Raw genomic sequence first — 20,660 nt, forward strand, 5'->3', positions numbered from 1 at the left:
ACAATGCAGGAAAAGTTCCGGGGACCCATTCATGTCTTCTCTCTGCTCGTCCCTAGAAACGGGCTTGGATTTTTTTTGTTGTTTGTTTTTTTTAGTGAGGCAATTGGGGTTAAGTGACTTGCCTAGGGTCACACAGCTAGTAAGTGTTATGTGTCTGAGGCTGGATTTGAACTCAGGTACTCCTGACTCCAGGGCCAGTGCTCTATCCACTGCGCCACCCAGCTGCCCCGAAACGGGCTTCTTTTTAAGGAAAGCTCGGGCTACAGACAGGAAAGACAAGGCAGCTGTGGGGAAGGCAGGGCAGGAACACTGCAATTTTATTCTCCTTCCTTTCTTTTGGAAAGAGTGTTTGACAATCAGCAAAAGTGGATAATATGAGGTACAGACTGAAGGCGTTTTGACAATCACGCAGCTCACATGAGAAAGCTCAGGGGAGACAAGCCCAATCTTGTGATCCCACACACCTGGACCCCACCCTGGCCACTTTCCATTGGACTTTCTTGATGGGACAGTGGCGAGTTTTCAGTCCCGGATGTTTGAATTCATCTCGTCTTTAATGAAATGCTTCTGGAATTGAGACACAAACATTGACAGTCTGATTTGTTCGTATGATTGGTCCAGTTGTAAAATAGTGAAACGTTTCCAGAAAACAATGTAAAATGGCCCTTCTGAGAAAGTCAATCCCATTTTGCCACCCTAGCATCAGACTGAAATGGATGAGGGTTATCCTGCAGTAAAACAACATTCTGAGGAGCTAGCAACACACGCGAGGTCAGTGGACAATGAAAGCTGGCAAGGTAAATCGTGCCCTGTTGACGTGATTTCCACACAGTCTTTCCTTCTTTTACCAATAAGGAAAAGAGCAAACTTGAAACTGGCTCTGCAGAATACAAATGCACGAACACTTCAGAAAACCTACCAGTTTTTAGGCATGCACAGTATCTTGTTTTGGAGCAGTCGGATGTGGAAACCTGCATCACGATGCTATCAGTAAGTCACTTGTAAGACATAACTACTGGTATAGTGAGAAGCCTAGATCTTTATTTCTCTTTACTGTCCTTGCTGAATATGTACAGAAGGTTGGGCAATAGGAAACTATGAAATGAACCTTTCAAGATTACACACATCAGGAGATTCTGAATGAGAGAACTACCATTCTGATATTATGCTATATAGAAGGACTGCTCTGGTAACTGGTTGAATACATGAGATTTGGAGGCTGTATACATCTGCTGGTCTCCTCAAGTGTCCCTCCCAAAAGAACTGGGTAGGACTGAGCATGGTGGATCAAAGGGTTAGGACACCCCAAGGCAGGCAGGCCCTCTATTCCAAACTCCATAGACTAAACACCAAACTAAGAGGAACCCCAAGTGTGGGGGGCACGGGAAGGGATGGCGGGTGTACTATTGCCCCTATCTCCTCCTGCAGTTTCCCACTGATAGCCCAGTGTCCTGACAAGCCTCTGGGACAACAGTTCCCAAAGGGCCAGGGATTCAGCGCTTGGTCGGGTGGCTCCAACAGCCTCAATAATGCAGGGCTATTTAAGAAAAGCAACTCTGGCGAAGGGCACCGGGCTTTGCCCATCGCTTGTCCTACTTAATACAAACCACCCCCAAGAGCTCTCCAATCTCCTGTCTACTTGTACATTTGAAACTTTAAAGGCTCAGATCATTGATAATACCTCACTTCTCTCCCAAAGAATCCTGATAGAGAATTAAATACTGCTCTCAATCTACTTTTACCCAGGAATCTAAAAACTTTCTCCAACCTCTCTTACCCCAGGGCCTCCCCCTCCTTCTCCTCCTCTGAAGTCACACAAGAGAAACATTATAGAAATAGTTATAAACACTGATTTTTCTGGAGAAAACACAGAATCCTGGGCTCAGTTTACTTTCAAAGCATATCACTGCAGTTTGGTTGTTGCTTTTAAAAAAAGGAGTCTATGGGTCAGTCTGAGGGGGAGGACTTGGGGGAAGGGAGAGTCATACTGAACACGTGATGCTTATAGGATATCTGGGGGATCATTGTGAATTCTAACAAAATAGAATCAGCCTTACTTTGAGTGCCACCATCTTTCTTTTGAAGGCGTGGCACTCACCTGGAATGGTCTCTCCCAACACAGATTCCAGTCAACAGAAACACTTGCTACTTAGGGGTCGATTTGGAACAACATCCAGTGTTTTCTCCACACCCCATCCCACCAGAATTTTATACCTCGACAGCCTGTGGATGGAGAAAGGATGGGCCTCCATGCCCAGTGGTTGGCGGCAAAGGCTCATTTCATGAGCCTTTAAAGGCAGCTCTCCTCAAAATTCAGTCTTTCTGCACTTCTGGCCAGATGCTCAGTACATGCCCTTAAACCTCTCAACTTTCCGGGAGTGGTGGGAGAGTGCTCTGCTGGTGCTACACCTGCAAGCTGGGCCCTGAGTCAGAGGCTGGACCCCCAGCCGCCAGGTATGCCGGCTCCCTGCTAGACCTCCAGAGCCACAGAGAAAAATGCGTTTCAGTCTTCCTAGGCTGGGGCGAAACAGATACAGGCAAGATCTTCACTCGGAAACTAGATCCTAAGCTGTATCTGTTGCTGGACTAAAAGGCTTCTCTTAAGGTACATGGAAACAAGTCGTCTGACAGCAAAGCTCACGTCGACATTTGGCGTTGCCCCTCCCCCTCTGCCCATGGCTCATGTTCAATCCGTTAAATGAGGGTCTTTCCTTAGAAGACCTCGACTGCTCTTCACTGAAACACCGACAGACAGTTCCTCTGAGCTACATATTCCAAGCGAGAACAGATCATACTTGGGCAGAGCTCAGATCCCCCCCCCCAAGAGTCACTGCAGACCAGAGGGTCCCTCAGTGCAAGCCTGGCTCATCCAGCCCAGTCTTCCATCCAAAGACAGCTCTGGACAAAAATACTGACCCTCTGGCCCAGGGGAGCGTGCAGGGTTTAAGGAGCGATGGTGGACTGTACTTGGGAAACTCCCAATGGGCCCTTGCTTGTGAAGAAGACGCCTCCAGTGAGAACACCAAGGGTCTCGGTGCTGTACTCATGCAACTCACTTCTTGGGGGAACTGCTGTGGCTTTCTCTTCCCAGTCTACTGGGGGGGAGGCCACGTGGGCTGCTTGCTCCCTGGCAGGAAAGGTGACAGGTGGCCGACACACTGCCTCCAGTGGGCCAGGCCTTTATCAGTCACCATCCGCACACCTGGAGTCTCTTCCTGCAATCAAGGATAGGACTGGCAGGAAGAAGACCCCTGATCAGATGGAGAGTCCACAGGAGCAGTATGGACAGGAGCAGTTACCATGTGTCTGAGGGCAACAAGAGTCCAGCCTCTCACTAAAGAACTGAGAAATCCAATGACTGTTTTCAACCAAGGGCTAGTCAAGTGCTCCTTCGCATGACCTTATGACTCGTGTTGGCGTAGTACTACATACAAGAGGGTGTTTTACTAAAATGTTGATTCAACTTGTCCTCGAGACTCAGCCCCTGAAGACGGTTCTCCCAGAGCCTCTTGGGCTAGTCAGAAAGGGGACGAGGTGATGTCAAAGCCTTTAGGGGCAAGTAGAGCATCACACGGGCCTCTGCACAAGCCTGACATCTGGCCAGATCTGTTTCATGAAGCTGCCTTAGTGAGAGGCCGGCAACCTTCCCTTCTATCCCCTGGCTTCAATCTCAACATTATTCAAATTGGTGCTCAGACAGCATTCCTGTTTTACACAGAACTCTTTTCTCTCCTAAAAACACATTAAGGAGGCAATACCTTAAAATGACTTTCATTTGGGAAGGGAGAAGGGCCAGGAACCTGTAGGAAGAAATGCTGTTTGAGGAACAAAAACCCAGGCAAAACACCAACAGGACAAAACGTGCAAAGGGAGAGAAGAGAGGGCACCGAGTTAGACATCTGTGAGTGATATACAGAAGAGTAGCATGACTAGGGTTAGCAGCCATCTTGAAAAGTGCTGCCCAGGGTTTTAAACAAGGTTTCCAACAGCATGGGCATGATTTCAATCAATTGAATGTAGCCCTGACCTTCTTACCTTCTGGGACTGAATTAGGAAAAGCAAGGTCGGGGGGGGGAGGAGTGCAGACAGAGAAGGGTGCCAGTGATATAACAAGTTTTCAAGGATTATAAGATTAACTTTAAAAACCCCATCTTTTCCCACCATCTTCTTTGAGCTGCAAGTGAACAAGTGTGATTGAATTGGGGGAAGGAAAGACATGGTAGGTGGAAAACAACCACCAATTTATACCCTTGTCATGTAATTATAAATCTATACCTCTGCTTAAATTAATTTAGAATAAAATAAAATAAGAAAAAATCCCAACAGAAAAGGGCTCAAAACTTATAAAGCCAAGGGCCAGATAACATTTCTGGACCCAGTTTGAGAGGAATCAATATATAATATTATTTTTAATGAACAAATTAGAATATGCACTTGTCTATCCAAGAGGTAAAACATGACTATAATTTACATAAGCAACTTCTATAGACAAACAAATGTACAAAATCAGAAAATCAAAACCATCACATGGTCCGTTTCCTAGTTTGGATGAATTAGGCTCAGATTTAAATAAAAGTAGTCAATTGAGACAAACATTCTACATAGCAACATCATGATGGTCGTTCTTTCATACTTCCAAAGTAGGCCACATTCATTCACATTTTTGTAAGCGCAAAGAGAGCAGCCCTTTACGACATCCGGCCGGTGAGCAGGCCAAGCACTGTCTGCTCTCAGTGCTTCCCATCTGGTGGCTCCGTGAGACCTGGCGTGGCTGACTGGGTCAAAGTAGAGAGCCATGAGGACATGGCCGTCTTTGCACTGGAGAGAGCTCCTCCAACGGACTGGCCTAGACACGGGAGGAGAGAGTTGTCACTTTGTGGGGAGAGAACGCACTCACCAGTTGCCCGAATCACAAAACTTCAGGTGGATGGAGGCCAGTGACTGGCCTGGGCTAAACTGGGGCTTCTGACCCTCTGGACCCCTTCTCAGAATGACATATTTACACAAATGAGGGAAATGTGAAATGAAATTTAAGATTTCATTTGGAGGTTAGTGAAAATAGAGGGGCATTTTTTCCCCATCCAAGTTCTCACATTCCCCAGAAAAGCATATGAAGATCCCATCTGTTAAATGGTTAGAAATGACTAATAGCAATAATGATGATGAAAAGGTCACAAGGGGACTTCTAATTGCAGAATACCCACATTTCCTAGGTGTATCATGCACAAGTGACCGGCTGATTCGCTTCTTAGCACAAGACTTTCAAGAGCCTTCTTTTCTGAGCTTCCTGAATCTACCACAGTAAGGATTCAATGGGAGTTCAACAAGGTACTGGATGTTCCCAGGACACAAAGCATCACATCGGGCACTGGAAACCTAATGACAGTCACCATGCATGTGGCACGAAGCAGCTCTCAGCATAGATTGAATTGGGCCCATTCTAAGCAGAAAGCAGGTCCCTAATGAAGCCTCCAAGCTCATTGCCATGTGCCAGGCTTGGCTGGCCTTGGATACAAGGACCTCCCAGGGTGCACAGAAAAGAGGATGCGGTGAGAGGGAACAAAGAGAGCTCTTGGCTTTCCTGCCTTTCCTATCAGCACCTCAAAGAGGAGGCGATAATTGATACTGGGTAGTCCAGGACCCTGCCTCAGGGAGAGGAAGGCATTCAGAGGGAAGAACTGAACCTGGCTTGCTAATCCGACAGGGGATGGCTACCGCAGGAATCGCTGCCGCAGATGGCAGATGCCCTAGTTCAAGCTGTGTTCTGAATGGTCAGTTGTAGGGCACACTGGGGATGGGACTGTCCCTGACACAGGTCAGTGAAGGCCGGGGGTGGGAGCCCCAGTGTCTTGTCCAACTCCCTCATTTTACAGAAGAGGAAAGTGAGGCTTGGGAGAGCCGGGGTCAGACAGAGGGAAGGTGGTGGATCTGGGGGAACACCACTGACGTTACCATGTAAAAGCAAAGTCTCCCTTTCTCTGAAAAACAAAATCAAATGAAAACACGGGGTGAGGGGGGCAGTTGAATAAGTGTGAGACAATCACTCTGGTCTGCTTCCAGCAAATGAGCTGGGAGGGGGTTTTGCTTGGCTTGGTCCTGCCACAGCCAAACAAAGTTCACCAAAGAAAATGAGGCTTAGAACCTGGGGCTGTGGACTGGCCTCTTTGTGCCAGTGCCTTACCGACAGCTTTTCCGGTTTGTACCACATTCCGGCTTGTTGTGACCATGGCATTTCCAATCTTTTTACCGCGTTCACTGTTCTGGACAGAGCTGCGTGGAGAAAGCAGAACCGTCATGCACTCCCAGAAAGCGCCCCCCCGCCCCCGCTTGATGCCCAGTTCATGTACAAAAGGAATGGACAGGAGGAGGCTACTTGGCCTGGCCAGGGTGGCTAACATGCTAAGGGCCTTCTAGGAAGCACTTTCCTCCTCAGAACCCCAGCTCAGAGCAGGAGCGTTCCTAGTCCCATGGGAGCTGTGGCACCCCCACAGCTAGGTGATGAGCAACAGCACAGAGCTCGTGCTCAAACCGGGCCTTCCACCTCCAAGCCACAGGTCTCTCAATTCATGTTCTCTATTCAAAAGGGCAGTGACCTGGGACCCTTTCAGAGTAGGAGGTACTAAACACATGGACCTTCACCCCCAGAGAAGATAGGAAAAGTACGTGTGGTAGCAGTGCAGGACGACCCCGACACCTGCCCTGTCTCCACTGAATGACGCTGAGGGCCCTTGCAGAGTTTCTTCCTTCCTTCCTTTTTTTTTTGTGGGGCAATGAGGGTTAAGTGACTTGCCCAGGGCCACACAGCTAGTAAGCGTCAATTGTCTGAGGCTGGATTTGAACTCAAGTCCTCCTGAATCCAGGGCTGGTGCTTTATCTACTGTGCCACCTAGCTGCCCCCCCTTGCAGAGTTTCTTACACAAGCTGAAAGGAGCCAGCTTGAGCAGAGCACCACCGGGCCCCACCATACTCACTGTGAGAATCTCAACTTCACGTCTGACACCGAATACTGGCCCTGGAAGGGGTGGCTGTAAAACAAAGGGTGCGGTTTTGACCGGTCCATCCCAGGACCCTGGTCCCTGCCTTCTGGGGTCTGGCTAGCTAATGGGAAGAGGTGGCGGGGACTGCCATGTGCACCCACCCCAGTCCCCAGGAAAGGGCCAGAAGGCAGTGCTACTGGATCCAGGCCCCGCCCTGAGAGATGGAAAGGACAGCACAGGCAGAGACTGGACGCTTGGGGGAAAGGGCCAGAGAGGGCTCTTGCGTGGGGCTGCTCTGGTGCGACTGGGGAGGGAGGGAACAAGTACCACTGCTGTACCTCCCGTGTCCCAGCCGCCGCACTGTGCTCTCACTGGGTCCTCACTGGGCCCATTTCACAGCTGAGGAATAGAAGTGAAGTGACCTGCCCGGGATCCCTAGCTGGGAAGGGTCTGAGGCTGGACTTGAACTCTGGTTTTCCTGACTCCAGACGCTCTATGGGCTGTACCACCAGCTGCTGGACTGGATGGGATTAGGGTGAGATCAAACCTGATGGTACAGAGTCACAGGTGCCAGACCTAGGACTGCAGATTATACTTGGCAGCCCCACACAGTTTCTGAACTGGGCAAGTGACACCCTCAGAAGGGCCATGGGGGTGTGGAAGGGTTTGGAAGGAGGGTGGGCAGAACAGAAAGCTCTCCCACTGGCCTTAACACCATAAATGAGAGATTATGCCACATGAGCAAGAGCGTGGTGTTGGTTGGTGATGCCCGAGGGCAGGGCTGGACATCGGTCAGTTAGCTTGTGTCCCCCATCCCAGGCCATCCACCTTGCAGATCTGAGGAGAGACCCCGGGGAGATGGAGCTCCTCTGGGGTGGGGGAGGGCCTCTGGCCAAGATGCGGAACCCCCTCAGGGTCTGGCCTGGCCATCCAGGTGGATGAAGAATGCCAGTTATCAAGACTCCAACACGGCCTTGTTCCTCAGTGTGAGTTTATAGGCGCGTCCCTTGGATGCCACAAGTGGAGAGAGGGCCACAGTTTTAATGGTGGTGTGTGACTGCCATGCCACCATGGCTCCTTCTATCAATAAGATTATGAAGCTCTCGCCCCGGGCTGGGCCCTGGAGATACGAAGAAAAAGCTGCCTTTGAGGAGCTTCCATTCTGCCTGAATCTAAGCTGTGTGGATGGTGGGGAAGCTACTAACAGGGAGGGGGGACTAGCCCAAGCTTCCGGCGGAAGGCCACGTTCCAGCTCAGTCTTGAAGGAACCCAGGAGCGCTGTGACATCACGAGCAAGGACAGGTGCGTGCTAGGTGTGCACAAGCTACTAACCAACTAAGGAAAAAGGAGAGCTGCCTGACTCAGAGAAAGAACGAGGAGCTGATAGAGATCCGATGGAGTGTTTCCCTGTACCTCAGGAGGTTGGGAACAAACAAGGAAGGCCTCCACCACACTGGGAGGCCACTGGGCAAACGCTGCCTAGTGGGTGGGCAGACAGAGAGGGGTGAACTTCCTGGCCGAGGAGGCCACAGACCCCTCTGAATTATCCCAGTGTCCTTCTCTCCCTTCCTCACGCCCCCACAGCGCCCACCCGCCCACCTCCTTACTTTGGGTTTATTTCTGCCAGAGCCGGATGTCGGTTGCTGTTCCAGACCCTGTAATTGTGTGTATTCTTCCAGGCTGTGACAAAGGTTGTCCCGTAGTCTGATAGCGTCTTTTCATTATCTGCCAAGGAGACATTTGGTTCAGGCTGAAGGGCAAACATCCCCCAAAGAACTGCCCCATGCCCGGCCCCCCTATTCTCACTGCCAAGGTCGTTTTTCAAAGGTAACAGTTTGATTTAAAACCAATCCAGTTAGAACGGACTAACAAGTGAGCTCTTTGACTGCGAATCTGGGCTGGCCTTTCAATCCTTACACCCCCTTAATAATCCGAGGTGGACCAACGGTTCCCACACAGAAGAGCCAACATGGCTAGAATTCCTCAGAGAAGCGTTTCCTAAAAACCCTGATTCCATTTTCTTGGTTGCATGGGGAAACTTCATGGTGGGCCTCCTCTTACTGGGGGCCTGGAAAGACTGCTGTTTACTGAAGGGACAAGGGGAAATGTAACACTTGTAGCGGCCTTGAGGAGAGAAGGAGGAAGCTCAGGTTTCAGTGTGTGGCTGAAGTCTAAAGTCAGTCTTCAATTCATTCATTAGGAGGAACAACCTCTTTTCACCTAATTCTACTGTGAAAGGCCTAGATGTGAAGACAACTAATTATTAAGAAAAAGCGCTGATTCCCCATGAGGCCGTGTGGTTAGATGGGAAGAACTCATGCAGGCATCTAAGGCTACACATTGTCTTTTGTCAGAGACTTATTGATTCCAGGTCACTCAACTGATCTGTGGGTGCCTCAGTTTCCTCCACAAGAAAGGTGAAACACTAAGAAGCTCACAGGTAAGAAGAGATGGGAAGAAGGGCTTGCCCAGCATCACACAGATTCTGAGCAGCAAAGCCGGGATTCAAACCCAGGGGCGTGGGCTCCAGTGCCCTGATGCACACCGACAAAGATCACAGGGACAGGTGATTCTCGTCACTCAGCTTTCTCACAGAACCGAAAGCTAGAAAGGGACTTGAGAAATCCCAAGGAATGATGCGATCAAGGTCCAGAGGCAGGCCTGGGTGGGTCCTGAAGGGTGGTGACGCCCACCTCAGGAGCAGGAATGACCCAGGCAACCTCTGGCAGCCCTCTGATACCCCCCCCCAAGGGGTATGTGCGGTGTCTGTCTCCTGTCTGCTGGACCTCTTCACTGCCCAGACAGTGGTGACTGTACCATGGCTTATTTTTTTGGCTTTTTATATTTTTTGCCTTATTCTTTGCTTTATGTTTATTACTGTATTATTTTACTTATAAATAACTTTATATATTAATATGACATAACTTACTATAATTTACTTAATTACAATAAAATAATTTTTGGTACTTTATTTTTTCTATTTCTTATCCTTTTCTTGCTTTATTTAAAGCTGTACAGCATAATTAGAGGTGCCCTAGGTTCTCAGTTCAGGCTCAGTTTTCCAGGGTTCCCTCTGCAAAGGGGCTCCAACAGTGGTCCTCAGTGGTGGCATTCTTACCTAACTGTAGTGAGGCAGCCAGCAGGGCATGGACATAGACTGCAAACTGTGCCCGGATCCACTCGTCGCCTCCCTCCCAGCCTGTGCCGTCTAGAAACACGTCATCCCTGTTCTCGGTCACGTGCTTCACCAAATGGTCAGCAAATCGCAGGTCAGCTGTGGTTGGGCTCAGAATCTTCCTCAGTTCTGGATCATGGATGTGCACGACCGCTTCTTCTACCTATGCAGAACATACATGTATCATCATCTGGGGCTGTCATGCACTACGTGTAGAACCAAAACAAGAATCTAAAAGAGGGGTTGGTTCTCATTCTGGAGCCCATAAACCCCCAAAGGTCCATGGAGAGATTTTAGGGGGCCCATGGACTTGGACAGTGAGGGGGGGACTGCATCTCTACCAGAACATAAGCCTTTGCTTCAGGATTCTGAAGAGGGGCCCACAAAGGGATCTGTCTTGGACACAGAAAAGGTGAGGGACTCCAGCTTCTAGGCCCCTCCATTTGGGGCTGGAAGGGCTGCGGAGGCCCAGAGGGATTCCACGAGCAGGCCAAAGACACACAGGTGGCAGGCAAGAGGGCCTGGCCTCAGGGCCGATGGCTCCAGGTTCCCTCAGCACCACGTGGCCTCCCAAATAAAGGAGGCCTTCATTTAAACCAAAATTCAGAATTTCTCTACCTCAATTTAAAGAAACATAGGAAGTCACCCTAACTCCACCGAGGAAAGTCATTCTCTAGCCCTCCCAGCCCAAACCGCACATCTATCTGCTGCTATTCTGAGCTACCCAATGAGTCGCATTGAATCACTGAGGTACACACAAAAAACCAAGGCAGAGTATTTATGGCTTCTGACTTTTTGAAAGCATGAGAGAACCAGTGGTTTAAACTAGAAATGTGGAAAAAGGACCCTGACCTTTGCCAGGAACAGGCTGTAGCCATTAGGCAACCATGGCAAACACTCTGGGGGGACTGACCTTCAGGGGTCACTTCTGCCCACACAGCCCCCCCATTTCTTTGCCCTGCTTCCCACATTCAAGACATACTTCTACAATGGCATCACTGAGGTGCTTCTGTTGCCGAAAAAGAATGTTGGTCGCCCCCGCGACAAATCCTCGGACGGTCACATCGGAGAGGAGGTGATGCTGCTGCAGGGCCATGTATGGCAAACAGAGATAGCCCTAGGAATGAAAGGAGACAGGAAGAGCACAACTTGAGGGGATGAAGAGAAGCAGCATCTTCTTCCCTCTTCATCATGAAACCACTGTGGAGGTTTTGAAAACCCAACCTCAGTGTTCCACTTGTTCTTAAAGTTCTGGCTGCAGCTTCTATTCCACGTAGTGGTGGAAGGGGAGGCCTCCGGACGGAGCCGACTCTTCTAATGGGGCGGTTCCACCATTTCCCCTTTGTTCTAAAGAACAGAGAGGCTGGGGGAAGAGATTAGCTGAGAAATGTAGGTGACGCTAAAATAAACGAGATGGGTAACATTTTAAAAAGTACTAGTATGATGGGGAAGTCAATCTGGGTTGGGTCCCACTGGCTTTCAGTTCAGTTTGAGATCCTTGACCCTCAGGTGGTCAAATCCCATTCTTCACTACCAGATGATCCGTGGTCATCGTTGGTGACTGACTGAGGCTGGGGCAAGTCCTTGCCCCTTTTCAGCGAATACAGCTACAAGAATGGAGCTGGTAGAGTCAGGCAACAAACACATTACACAGCTACAGTGTGCTAAGCACTCAGGATACAGAAGGAAGCAGAAGACAGTCCCGACCCTCCAGGCGCTCACAGTTGAATAGGGGAGACAAGGAAAGAGACGCACACATCTGATGAATAGGGAACGATGGAGATGGAAAGAGCTTGAATTCAGAGGGTTGGGCAAGGTTTATCACAGAAGTGGGATTTTAGGCCTTGGAGGAAGTCAGAAGACAGACCAGAGAAGGGGAAGCCTTCCAGGCAGGGGGCCCAGAGCCAGGAGAGCTAGGAGGCCGGGGTCACTGGACTGAAGACGGTGTGTTGGGAAGCAAGGTGGACGAAGACTGGGAGGGTAGGAGGGACCAGATCGTGAAGGGGTTTGAGCCTGGACATGACCGGGAGCCACTGGAATTCACTGAATGGGGACATGATGTGGTCAGGCTGAGCTTCAGGTCAATCACTCCAGGGGCTGAACAGAGGAGAGACTTGGGGCAGGCTGACCCGCCAGCAGCTACAGCAACAGTCCAGGTGTGAGGTGATGGGGGTCTATACCAGGGGTAGCCGAGTCCAAGGAGAGAAGGGGGTGTGTTTGAGAGATGCCGCCAAGGTGGAAATCACCAGGTTTTGGCAAGGCTCGACTTGGGGGCAGGGAGAAGGAGTGAGGAATCCTGGATGACTCCGAGGTTGGAAGGATAGAGTGGGGACTGGGGTGGAAGAGAATAAGCTCAGTTTTGGACATGTCCAGTCTGAGACATCTCCTGGACCTCCAGATGTCTGAAAGGCAGCAGACGAGAGACTTTAGGTCAGTAGTGATGTCAGGGAGGGATAGGCAGGCCTGAGAATCATTAGCTTGCTATTAACACTGCCGGGTAAGAGGACACTAAGAGAATTTTTTGTGTAGGGGGTCTGGATTGAACTTGCGAATCCATGTGGAAAGTTCCTCACCTGCCCAACACAGGGCACCTTCTCCTAACTTAGTCTTAGAGACTTACCTCCAGCCTGGAGAGGTTCAGAGACTGACCTGGGGTGACCAAGGCAGCATGGGTCAAGGAGCAGGCCTTGAACTGCCCCCTAAACCGCACTGAGAAGCCCATTCAGCAGAGGCACAGAGCCACTCTCAGTGATTCCCCTGGGGGTGGGGTGGGGGGCACACATGCAGAGACTTTGCGAGGGACCCTCATGCACCAAGCACTGAACTTCAACCAGCTCCGTGCATAGATGATGGCATCTGGCTGCCTTCCCGGTGCTGGCGTGATCTCCTGTCCCTAGTGCCTAGAAGGGCTGAGTTGAGCCGTAAGGCCAAGAAGACATGAGCTCAGGGCCTGCTTGTGTGACCCAGGGCAAGCCACTCCACCTCAGGCCCTCCCCAAGACTCTCTGAGACTCTGGGTTACTGAGTGGGAGGCGGTGATGACCTGTCTCGGCAGATAGAGCTCCCCAGGCCACTGGGTTCCCTGGGGCCAGCTGGGACCAACCCCTGGTTCCCAGCACTTCTCATGTCACTTGGCACACAGTAGACACTAAATAAATGCTTGCTGAATTGAGTAAGGTTGTGAAGCAGGGTGACTCACAATACTGACGGCATTGCTGTTTGGATGCTAAAATGAGCTGGGTGTGGGATCTGATCTAAGGAGGCCTCTGGCATCTCTGGAGGCTACAGAGCAACACCAGCCCCTCATTAACAGGCTCTGGGGGAGAAGTAAGCAGCCGGAATCAATACTCTGACTCACACCCAGAGAGGCCTGTTTCCAATAGAGACAGATGCTATTTTGATGAATAAGCTACAAATTGATTTAAAAGCATCCCTGAATTCACAGTGGCCTTTTGAGGGGGGAGGGAGGGTGTCATTTGTTTTCTTTTTTAAAGTTAAAAAGAGATCTGCATTCACTGGAAAAAGTTTGGGAACCATTGGTTTACAAACACGACTTCGGCAGTCTTGGTCATAGGCCTTCCCAGATATTAGGAATGGGAGATGGTAGGTGAACATCTAGTATGAGGCCTCTCCCCATCTCTGCATGTCCTAAAGTTGTCTGAGGCGCTCAGAGGATAAATGACTGGCACAGGGTCACACAACTCATGCCTGTTCCCAGATTTAAAGTTAGAAGAAACCTTAGAAGTCATCAAGTCCAACCCCCTCAATTGACACATGAGGAAACGAAGACCCAGAAATAGTTAAATGACTTGTGGAGGATCACACAGCCAAGTGAGCATGAAGCAGCAGGACTTGTATCCAGCTTCCTCTTTTGTCACTTTGTCATTAAGCACTTATTAAGTGCCTACTATATGCCAGGCACTGTGCTAAGTGTTGGGGGTACAAAAAGAGGCAAAGAACAGTCTTGGCCCTTGTGGAGCTCATCGTCCGATTCAGGAGACAACAAGCAAGCAAGCAAAAGCACACGTGTGCGCGCGCACACACACACACACACGCACATAGGATAAACAGGAAATAGCCAGTAGAGGGGAGGCACTAGAAATAAGAAGGATGGGCAAAGGCTTTCTGTAGAAGGTGAGATCTGAGCTGGGAATTGAAAGACGCCAGGGAAGCCCAGAGGTGAAAATGAGTTCCAAGAGCACTGTGGGCATGGGGGCAGGTGGTGAGAAGAGCCAGAGCAGAGCAGAGCATCTTGTTCGTCCAGAGCTACTGGATCAAAGAGTGTGGGAGTGGGGGGTGGGTGCTCGGAGGTGTAAGAAGACTGGCAGGGCAGGGGAGGGGAGGTCAGGAGGGGCCTGGGACATAAAACAGGATTCTGTATTTGATCCTAAAGATAACAGGGCATCGCTGGGCTTTACTGAGTCGGAAGGTGGCTTCTTTGGAGATAATGGGACACAATGAAATAGCATTTTAGAACCTGGTTGTAAACAACTCATTATTTTAAACAGTCACATCTTTTAAACTATAATTAAAACCTTCCACATCTGTTTCTAATTAATGAGTCTCTTATCTTCTCCTTTTCTGTGGACGAGGCTCCTTATTGATACCAACAAACAGGAAAAATCTGCCTCCAACCAACTGTCTTCCTTAGAGGCCTTTTTGTTCCTTTTTCCTCTTGCATATTCCTTGAGGAATAAGCTAACCTGACTAGTCACGGGTTCCGGGCAAGGTAAGGGTCCCCCCCCCCCAACATAACCTGAGCTACTGAATGAGAATAACACCCACAAATTCTTAAATACTCTGCCCACAGTTAAGTCCTTCCAATCCAAGAGATGCCATCAGACAGCCACAGGAAATCCAACACTCCTATTAATTAAAGCTATGAATGAAAAAGGAAAGAAACAGAAATGCTGACAACCCTCAGCCGGAAAGGCCAGGGAAACAAAAACCCAATGGCAAAAGCCAACTAACAGGCACTTGCTCCATAGGATGGTGGGACCAAGTTGAAAAAGTTACACATTTTCTGAGTGATAACTAGTATACTTGGTCAGGTTAAAAAAAGGTCTGACACTCATTTTCATTCTCACTTTTGATACGCCCAGGCTGCAGACTCCAGGCAGCCTCCCAGTCTCCCCCAGAAGAGATAACTGCCTGTATCGCTGTACTAGGTCTTGACTGGATGATCTGGAGAAAGGTGTACTTGAGGTGCCAATGATTAGAAGGAGTCTGTGTTCAATCAAGAGTGATTAAAGATTGTTTAGATGATTTGTAGTTACCCAGAGATTTTTTTTCTGAATTGACTGTTAGAAAGAAAAGAAGTGGGGCAGCTAGATGGTGCAGTGGATGAAGCACCGGCCCTGGATTCAGGAGGACCTGAGTTCAAATCCAGCCTCAGACACTTGACACTAGCTGTGTGACCCTGGGCAAGTCACTTAACTCTCATTGCCCCACCCAAAAAAAAAAAAGAAAGAAAGAAGAGAAGGGATTTGTTAAGGCAGCAATATTTAGTTAAGTGCTCCATCAGTTTCAAAATAAATAAGTGTAGTATCTTTAAAAGATACAATGCCTGGAAAGAGCTTTTGCAACCAAATGAAATGAAGATAAATTTGGCTGATCTTAAAAATACATGAAACTGCAGCCAACTTAGGTGTGAGTCATTGCTATACGACAAGGTATATGGAGTGCAAGCAGCCATGAGGCCCCTGTGGCCGCTCCCGTGCCCAAGGCCACACTCGGCTGCCTTGCTTTTTCTCTGGGGTACGCTTCCTTTGAAAGCAGGCCGTACAAAGATGCCTAGTGAACTCTGCAGAAGATGACAAGGGTAGCCCAGCGTCTTACACCATTCATATCAATAGTGCAATAGGATGAGAACGGATGGCTCCACTTAGCCCACCCGACAAAGGCACAAATAGTACAGTCTGCCCCTTTCAGGAGCTTATTTTCTAAAAGAGGAGACAACATGTGACTCAGCTCAAGTTTAATCCTGAAGGAAAAGGAAGACTCAAACTGAAGGGAAGGAAGCAGTAGGTTCCAAGCACGAAGAGCTGGAGAAAAGGCATAGAGAGGGGCTGCAAGAGGAGCACCATGGGAGTTGATGAAATGTCCAGTTTGACTGGACTCCGGAGCACAGGACGCGGTGGTGGTGTTTGTCCTTCCTTTTCGAAGAGGACCATGACATCAGGGTGATGTCATGACTTTCAGGGAATTGCATGTGAGGGAGGGCTGTGCAGAGTCACCAGCCAGAGCCATCTGGGTCCAGTGGCAAGGTATATATCAGGATCACTGGTGATGGCCCTGGATGTTTAAGGCAACTAGGGTCAAGTGACTTGCCCAGGGTCACACAGCTAGTATGTGTCTGAGGTGAGATTTGAACTCAGGTCCTCTTGACTCCAGGGCCAGTGTTCTATCCACTGTTGGAAGGGCTGTTTTAAGATGCTCCTAAACATCACAGGGTACCACTAAAGTTCACTGAGTATGTGAGTGATGTGGTCAGACGTGCCAATGGCAGCTGTGTGAAGGGTGGGCTGGAAAGGAGAAAGACATGAGGCAGGGAGGCTTTTGCCATGGTCCAGACAAGAGATGGGGAGGCTCTGAATTAGGGCTGTGGTCTGTGAAGGGAGGGGGGTTGAGGCAGAAATGGCAAGGTTGGTGATGTGGAGTAAGGTTAAAAATCTGAGGCTTGGAAAGATGGTGATGCCCTGACCAAGGAGGATGTGCTTGAGTAAGTGTGGGCCAGTCTGAAATGCCTGCAGACAGCTGGGGCTGAGGCTGACGAGACTAGAGATCTGCGAGTCCCCTGCCTTGATGGTATCGGTGCAGAGGATAATGAACATTCACATGGTCCATGGTTAGGGTGTGCCAAGTCCCTGACAGAATCTTTATTTGATTCTCATGAGAGCTTTGAGGGGGTCATAGGGCATCAGGATACCCACTTGGCAGATGAAGTCAAAAGTGAGATTCAGGTAAATGACCTGAGGAGGAATTCAAGCCCAAGTCCTGGCCTTTTTCTAGGACACCTCAGTAACCCCCTGAATGGCTTCTTGGCACACATGAGAACAGAGAGATAGGGATCTGAAAGCATTAGCTGTCAGAGCTAACTGGGCTGAGGATCATGGCAATTTTTAACGGACAGTTTTAAAATCCATCCTCAAACTGTTCTGTGATTTACAGTGCAAATGACGGTGCCTGGGAGAGCAACTGCTTTCCCACCCTCACCTTCAGGAGAGCCCTATGGGGAGAGGTGGGCTCTGCCGGCCCCTTCTCTTCCGGGTCACACCTTTAGGCTCCAGCCTACTCACACCCATGCTGGCCTTGCAGTCGGGTCCACATTACGGTGGGCTGACAGCCCTGCCTGTGGCTGTCTAACCCTCTGGCCTACGTAGGTGTCCCCTGGGTCTGCCCCCTCCTGTTGCTCCTGGACTCTGCCCATACAGTGGGCCAGTCAAATAAGGAATTACAAATACAGAACGGCTGCAGGGAAACCAGTGCTTCCTAAAAGGCCAATGCCAATGACTTCTTGCTGATGAGGAAGTGCCCCAGGGTCTTTCTTCCCCCTAAAGAAGAGCCCAACAAGGCAGAAGGCTTGGACTTGTGCCTCTACCGGTTGTGGGCCCCTGTCCCGGCTACAATAACTCCTGGTCCCTCCTAAATACATACTGGTCTCAGAGGGTAAGGAAGACATGTTGAATAAGTACAATACAGTCATGGTTTAAAACACAGGCAGCTCGACACTTCTCCTTACGTGAAATACAATGGGGAACCAATGGCTCAAGTTTCGTCTCGTTTGGAGTGGGCTGGATAGGCAGGGGGCGAGCAATGAGCCAGGTGCCAAACTGAAGGCTGTGCCCAAGCATCTGGGCACACTGGATACATGACCACCTTGGACACCGAAGTTCTTTCAAGGCTGGGGGTCTTCACATAGTTTATTCCCAAGATGAATAAGAGCCAGCATGTATTGCAGCTTTAAGGTTTACAGCCTTTCATTTGATCTTATTAACTGAAAAGCCAGAAAGCAGTCAGGGAGCTGATGAGATAGTCTTAAATCCTCATGCGTACCTTACTGTAAACCAGCAAGGTCTACAAATTCCTCTCAGGCATTTGGGTCATTAAAACCCCATGAGAGGCGCCAGGCGTATCATTAATCATGCCCTTTCCCCCACAGCTACACAGTGCTACAGACTGTATAAGCAACCATAGGCAAAGCCCAGTCATCCTCTCAGACTTTCCAAAAGACAACAGAGACCTTTGCTTTTGCCCTGTAGCTCATGGCTTTTTGAAAGGCATGCCCCAAATGGAAAGACACCGACCAACATGGTAGGTAGACCATCCTGAAGGACACGATGTTAAATAAATAAAGCACTTGTCTGAAAACTTTCAGCCAGGCCAAAAGAACAACATAGACACGGGTTAGGTCTGAGCTTCAAGTTATTTCTGTAGGCAGGGGAACCTCTACAACACAACAGAAGATCTTCTGGGCACTGAATTTAGAAAACTCCCTCATTTTAATGTTTAAAAAATGACTTCCTCTTGAACTCCACGTAAACCATCAACAACACAACACAACCTGTTTTCTGGGCTTCTGAGTAGTGAGTGAGTGGGCACCCACTCCAGCTGGCCCCAGACCGCGCTTCCCATCCCGTCTAGTCACCTACCCCAGAGAACCTCACTCCCCACATGCCCCAGCCTTCTGTCTCTTGTTCAGGGCCCACCGATCCATGTGGCATTACCACGCTGTCACTGCTTTTGGAAAGGGCCCCCACCCCCATGACTCCCCAGACATGCTGTTCCTCCAGTGAAACGTTAGCTACTTGAGGGCAGAGGGACCGAATGCAACGTATCTCTATCTCCCCAAACTTCCTGGAGCGCATGGCATACAGCAAGTGCTTAATGAGCACTTCTTGGCCCCTCCTTCACCCACCTCCAGAGCCCGCTCTGCTCTCCTCTGCTCCGGATGCCTCTAGGGCACTCACGCTGGCAGGTCACAGCCCCTCCCGAAGGAGGGTCTCTGCAGGCAGGGACAGCCAGCTCTCCTTTCTGTATCACCCGGTCCAGGAGAGCTCCTGGAACATCGATGTCTGACCTGCCTTACGTCCGCAGTGCCAGACACATAGTAAATGTTTAATAAACGTCTATGGCTTTGCCTTAACTTAATAAACGTGGCTGAATCACGCTGGCTGCAATGACCCATAGCCTACTGCTGGACTAGCTTTGCTTAGGTGGGGCTTTTTATTCTGTTCCAATGTCAGTTATCTCAATAAAAATGCATCTTCTGTTCCCTACACACAAGTCCAGATCTTCAGGGTAGGGGATGGGTGGGCAGGCAGGCAGAATAACAGACCGATGAGCTCCTCAATCGTGCCCATGGGTCACAGAACTGAAAACAAGCTGCTGTGGGGGGGCCTCCCCCACAAAGCCCTAGGGTGAAACCAGACTGAAAAGGCTCCAAGTGCCACCCCCTAGGCCTTCCTCAGCAGAGCTCCCTCCCACCCACAGAGACTCTGCCTGGACTCACTCTCCAACATGTCTCCCATCTCCTTGTCCCTTGGACTTTCTCCGTCCCTGGGATCCAGAATCCCTGCCACCTGCTCTCTTCTTCCCACACATTCACCACAATCTAACCTGCCTCCACCCCCATTCGACCTCTTCCACCTGTGCCCTCTGGGATTCTGGCTCTTTAATTAAGAAGGGAATTCCTTCCCATGGCTTGCCCCAACACCGACATCCCCTGAGAACCATCTTCTCCAGGCTTGGCTCCCCTTCTCTCCCATGGGATGCACTGCTCCTCACTGCCTCTTCCTCTGCAGACCAGCGGGTCAGTCTCCATCCTCTGCAGACCAGCGGGCATTCTGATTCAATCTCCTTTTCCATCTTTCCTCCTAAGCTCTCACCAGGAGCCTTCCACATCAGTGCTGATGTTCTCCCAGTCAGTCGAATCACTCAGGCCCAGCTCAGGGCCTGACCATGATTGAGCGCACAGCAGGGGCTTCATAAATACTTGCTGACTGATTATAAAGGGCTAGTTTGTTACTAAGAAATTCCAGCTAAACTCAATCTTCTGGGGCACAGTCAGGAGACCCCTGGGCCCTAAAGGGGCTCTCCACGAGGAGCAGCACTCCATGTGGACCCTCCGGGCACTGCAGCCAGGGCAGCTCAGGTGACCCGCCAACCTCCACCTTCCTAGGTGCAGAGCACACAGGTCAGGGCCACCGAGCTCAGACTGGGAGGGCTAAAGGCTTCTTGGGGAGCAACACCACTGCCTGGGGGTGCGGATTCTAAAGGCTGCCCAAGAGCTGCACCTTCCAACATGTGAAGTCCTTCTCCCTGGCCTTGTCTTGTTCTTTTAGCCAAGAATCCACCTGTCTTTTATTCCGTCACAGACAAATGTAGCCTAATTTCCACTTGGATGTTTCATTCTGAACGCACACTTTAATTGTTAATGTTGGCGTTTTTGGATATGAAAAGCTCTTGCAATGACACTTTTGCAAAATTAGCCTTCATTATGATGGTTGT

The 20,660-nt window shown here is 49.8% G+C and overlaps 1 protein-coding gene across 1 annotated transcript in view; it reads right to left on the minus strand.

Moving 5' to 3' along the window:
* Positions 1-285: 285 nt before the first annotated feature.
* Positions 286-20,660, minus strand: part of AVL9 (AVL9 cell migration associated) — a 63,103-nt gene continuing 42,728 nt past the window's right edge. The window contains exons 11-16 of the mRNA XM_043975010.1: positions 11,135-11,269; positions 10,096-10,315; positions 8,585-8,702; positions 6,972-7,025; positions 6,182-6,270; positions 286-4,846 (exon numbers count right to left, since the gene is read on the minus strand). Of these exons, the coding sequence (XP_043830945.1) occupies positions 4,731-4,846; positions 6,182-6,270; positions 6,972-7,025; positions 8,585-8,702; positions 10,096-10,315; positions 11,135-11,269 (732 nt within the window). The 3' untranslated portion in view covers positions 286-4,730. The remainder of the gene's footprint in view (positions 4,847-6,181; positions 6,271-6,971; positions 7,026-8,584; positions 8,703-10,095; positions 10,316-11,134; positions 11,270-20,660) is intronic.

Source organism: Dromiciops gliroides, chromosome 1 (assembly GCF_019393635.1).
Source record: "Dromiciops gliroides isolate mDroGli1 chromosome 1, mDroGli1.pri, whole genome shotgun sequence".
Lineage (NCBI taxonomy): Eukaryota > Metazoa > Chordata > Mammalia > Microbiotheria > Microbiotheriidae > Dromiciops > Dromiciops gliroides.